The sequence below is a fragment of the Dama dama genome, chromosome 3 (genome assembly GCF_033118175.1).
Source record: "Dama dama isolate Ldn47 chromosome 3, ASM3311817v1, whole genome shotgun sequence".
Lineage (NCBI taxonomy): Eukaryota > Metazoa > Chordata > Mammalia > Artiodactyla > Cervidae > Dama > Dama dama.
Genome location: NC_083683.1, coordinates 47,463,239 through 47,468,214, shown reverse-complemented (window position 1 = coordinate 47,468,214; position 4,976 = coordinate 47,463,239). Strand labels below are relative to the sequence as shown.

The window sequence follows — 4,976 nt, the reverse complement described above, 5'->3', positions numbered from 1 at the left end:
TCTTTTTCTAGATGCTATAGATGTGAGGTTAGGATGCTTATATGATGTATTTCTCATTTCTAGAGGTAGGATTGTGTTGCTATCAACTTCTCTCTTAGAAGTGTTTTGCTGCATCCCAGAGGCTTTGGGTCATCATCTTTTTTTGTCAATTGCTTCTAGGTATATTTTATTTCTTTTTAAATTTGTTCAGTGATCTCTTGGTTATATAGAAGTGTATAAAATAACTTCAATATCTTTTTTCATCTTAAATGTTTCATCATTTTATTTGTATAACTATAAATATTATTTAAAGTGTAACAAAATGAGAAAGAATGGAAGGAGGGAGGGAAGACGGGTAAGAATTCCAAGCTTTGAAATAAGAAACCTTAGAACTCTATTATATTTTTTCTTTAAAAATTATTGGCCCCCCAAGGGTATCTCTTAGATGATGCAACTCTCTGAAACAAGACTAATACAGGGAAGAAATAGCTGGCCCTGGAGAACTCATTCAGATCAGAGCAAGCCTCCATCCTAAGGGCCTCTCCAGGGACCCTTTAGACACTCTCCAAGGTCTAAAGCTGAGATAAAGTCCCTCTAGCCATTGTTATTCTGGATGCAGAGTCAGAAGTCATCCCATTGGACAGAAGGACTATAGGAATATTTCCTTGCTCAGAAGGCCCACCTATGCATCTTCTAAGGGAAAGTTGAAGGACCCACATGAAGCCTTACTTATATCCGTGGCTTTGCTCCAGTGTTAAAAAAGAATGCCATTCAGGTATCCTCCACTGAGAACATCTTCTTGTTGGCCTAAGGAACCCAGGGAAAGAAAAATATCCTTCTCATTCAGCTACATCTTCTCCTAAAACTATCCAATCTGGGAACTTGTGAGTGTACAAGCCACAAATAGGAACTGGATCCTCATTCATCACCCTCTTGGTTAGCCTTCAAGAGGTGTTCCTGTGGTATTCCTGTGGTCTAGACTAACCCCTCACACTGTCCATCTTACCAGGTATTCTAGGGAGTCTTTTTTCTCTGCTCTTTTTTTTACTATCACACTACTGTCTCTGTGATACACAGAGGTGGTCCAAATTTGACTTGGCTTTATCCATATCCTCTGGTACCAACTCAGAGAATTCATTGTTTTCATAGACTCTAGCATTAAGTCCTGAAATTACAGTGCAAACAGTGAACATTATAAATTCATGGAAATCCTGAAATGGGAAACTGTTGGAATAACTGATGTACCCAGCCCTCACCTCCAATTTGAGGGCTTCCTCATGCCTGGCTCCCATGAAACCAGACTATGACTGTGCCACTTCTGTATGGGTTGACACAGAAGGGGAGAAATTTCCATTTAGTACCAGAGATATCCAAGGAAGGTTGTCTCCAATCTGTTTTGTTTAAATATTTGTTTATTTTTATTTATTCATTTGGCTGTCCTGGGTCTTAGTTGTGGCACTCAAGATTTTCAATCTTTGTTTTGTGGTATGGGGGATTTTTAGTTGTGGTATGAGAACACTTAGTTGAGGCATGTAGGATCTAGTTACCTGACCAAGGTTTGAACCTTGGCTGCCTGCATTGGGAGTGCAGCGTATCAGCCAGTGGCTCATAAGGGAAGTTCATCTGCATTCTTCAGAATTTCTAAGATGGTATGGACTTTAGAAACCATCTAAAGTTTTCCAAGATTTTTTTTTTTTAAATAAGAAGTGCAAGTGACTTATTCATGAACTTACAGTGACAGAGAAAGGTTCTGTGCTATCATCAACTGTCAACAATACTTCTATTAATCATTCAACATGCATCATGGACTATCAGCCAGATGGTTGGCCAATATCTTTATTGCTTACTCACTATGCCTGTGAGGCTTCCTGTGGTTTGAACTCTGTTGTTTTCATAACTGGAGAAGAGCACTTCTCAGTGCCCTGGAGACTATTTCCACTCCCTTCGTTTCCTTCTTCAGTCTGAATAATGTCTTTTCTCTTCTCCTTCCTTTCTAGGTTTGATTCTCTACACTCTTCCTTCTCACCTTCTCCACCTTCTCCAACAGATTATTGCCCTGAGTTGGGCAGGGTTGATGAGATCTGACATGGCTAGGTTGCCTTGCTACATGAACTGTCCTTGGTCAGTCCTAAAGCTTTTTCATAACACCTCATCCCCAGCCATGCTGTGAGACTCATAGCACACTGGAACATTCTTTTCTGTTCTTGTCCCACTGAAGGGACTCTCTAATGCTCCATGGAAGTTGGCAACACAACCAGAGTCACTGTGTTTGTTCTCCAAGGACTATCCAACAACCCTCACATCCAGGTGGTACTCTTTGTAATATTCCTGGTGATTTACCTCCTGATCCTCACAGTGAACCTGCTGATGCTGCTGGTGATCAGGACTGATCCCCACCTCCACACCCCCATGTACTTCTTCCTCAGTCACCTCTCCTTCCTGGATGCTTTCTATTCCTCAGTCATTGTGCCTAAGTTGCTAGAGAACCTGCTTTCCAAGTGGAAGACTATATCCCTCCTTGAGTGTTTCACCCAGATCTCCTTGGTTATATTTTCAGGGGGCACTGAAACCTGCCTCCTTTCAGTCATGGCCTATGACCGGTACCAGGCTGTGTGCCACCCACTGCTGTATGTGGTGACCATGAACAAGAAGATGTGTATTGGCCTGGTAGGAGCCTCCTGGGCCATAGGAATGGGGACTGGCCTACTTAACACCATTCTCCTGGCTCAGCAGGATTTCTGTGGCCCCAACCTCATCCGCAGTTTTGCCTGCGAGTTTCCTCCAGTGCTCCTGTTGGCCTGTTCTGACCCCTACATGAGCGTTGCCTCCATCCTGACCACCATGGTGGTCCTTGGCCTTGGCACCTTTGTCCTAGTGCTGGTTTCTTACACTCATATCATCATGACAGCCTTGGGGATCAACTCTGCCTCAGGTCAGAACAAGATCTTCTCTACCTGCTCATCTCATGTTCTTGTGGTCACCATCTTTTATGGTTCAGGAATTTTCAGGTATGTCATTGTTATAACTCAGGAATGTAAATGCAGGTTTTTCACTCTAAGGTAATCTTGAACTACAGAACAAAATATTGCAAAGTAGCAGGAAAAGAGTTGTACTGGAATTCAGAAGTCCTGAGTCTTATTTATGGCTCTTTTGTGGACTAGATGTGTGAATTATAAAACATCAATTTTCTTTCTGAGAGTTGAGTTTTTACACAGTTAAGCTCAATTTTAATATGTATTACATCATAAAAGAAATATTATTAACCTCATTTTCCAATTAGAAACCTGAGTTTCAGAAGTAACCTGGTAATTTATCAAAGTTGCCGGAACAAGCTAGGAATCAAATCAAAATATAAACCAAGTCTCACCGACTTGAAACCTCAACCCCTTTTCTACCAGGTTTCTCTCAAGCATAAACAGCTGTAGCTGAAGAATCCTTAAAAATCCCAGGAAACAAAGTAACTAATGGCCTGTGCTCTCTCTAAGTGAACTGGAGATGGATTTGCACAAGTTACTCCATACTTTGCTCATCTGGTTGTTACTAGGAGGGAACTCAGGAGTGGGAAAGAATAAGGAATGATCTAGAAGAGTTCACTTGAGCCTGAGAGCAAATCTCTCCACCTTTCTTTGTCTCAGTTTCCTCATTTGCCATAAAGGTGTAATAAAATTACTCCCACCCACTTCACAGAAATGTTTGGAAGAATAAACTAAAAGATAAAAAATGAGAATAAAATGAGTGTCTTTTTAACTTAGCATGCAAAACCCACAAAGACCATTCCAATGAAAATAGCACAATTGCAAAAAACAATTTTTTTAATGCTTCTTTGGGAAATATTCCTTGTGACACGTAAGTACACTAAAAATTTTAATATTACTATTTTGGATTCATATCTCATGCTGAACACATAGTTATCTTTCATTTTATTTACATAGCTTGGATTATTTTCTAAGCCAAAGACAAACGTGCTTAAAAGGACAAATGATTGTTCCACTAAGCATTAGAAAAATAATGTGCTGTGATTCGGGGGTATTTCTCAGAGTCATAAATGTTAGGAAAAATGGTATCATTATTGGGCTAGCATTTAGTTTTGTAAGAAACAATCATCACAAGATTGGAACATGCATATATTGGGAAAAGAAGAGGAAAAAAATCCTCTTAGTATCATCATAACTATTAAGGAAAGTCACTTTGAAAACTGTGAAGTGCTACAGAAATACCTGATATTTTCTTTAGTTCTAGTCTAACCTGTCCCATTTGATATGCTGAAGAACTTCCTTTTTCTTTGGAAACTCCTTTAACATTTTGCATAATATCACTCATGTATGGAGGCATTTGAAGGCAAAAATAACTGACTTCTCACTAATAATACAGCCGTTTCTAGATGCTTCTACCAATGATAGTTGACTCAGCTCTGAGGACCCTCTTGGCCAGTCTGGGATGGGATGGACTGTGGCTGGCAATGGCATTGTGGCCACTGTCCTGAGCTCATTTTATTCCTTTGTGCAATTTCCTTCAAGGTACATGACTCCAGCCTCTGGCTCAGCCCTGGAGCAAGTGCTATCCTTGCAGTACAGTGTGGTGACCCCACTACTGAACCCCCTTATCTACAGTCTGAAGAACCATGAGGTGAAGGCAGCTCTAAGGAGGATGCTGGCCAGGAAGCCCAGGCTTACCTTCTAAGCCAGCCTCTACTGCCTCCTCATAATCGAAGAAAAAGTCAAGAGAAGGAAGAGGAGATATAGAGAACTTCACTTTTAGGCTATCTCAGCATGAATTCTTCTCCACAACAGAAGTCTTAGTTCCTCTGACCCCTGTGCCCTCATCCAGTCAAGCAAGATGGGGAAACCACCACAGAGCAGATGGCACTCCTCCACAGATGACCCGGTCACCTCACAGGAAAATCTTCTCAAAACCCATACAGAGGAATTCTCAAAAAACTAGAAATAGAACCACCCTATGTCCCAGCAATTCCACTTCTGAAAATAAATTCTAAAGAT

At 40.9% G+C, this 4,976-nt stretch overlaps 1 protein-coding gene across 1 annotated transcript; it reads left to right on the top strand.

The window, feature by feature from the left end:
- Nucleotides 1–2,214: 2,214 nt before the first annotated feature.
- Nucleotides 2,215–4,659, top strand: LOC133042990 (olfactory receptor 8S1-like). The gene is made up of 2 exons (XM_061123914.1): nucleotides 2,215–2,987; nucleotides 4,497–4,659. Exons 1-2 carry the CDS (start codon nucleotides 2,215–2,217, stop codon nucleotides 4,657–4,659), a joined length of 936 nt encoding a protein of 311 aa, XP_060979897.1.
- Nucleotides 4,660–4,976: the final 317 nt, after the last annotated feature.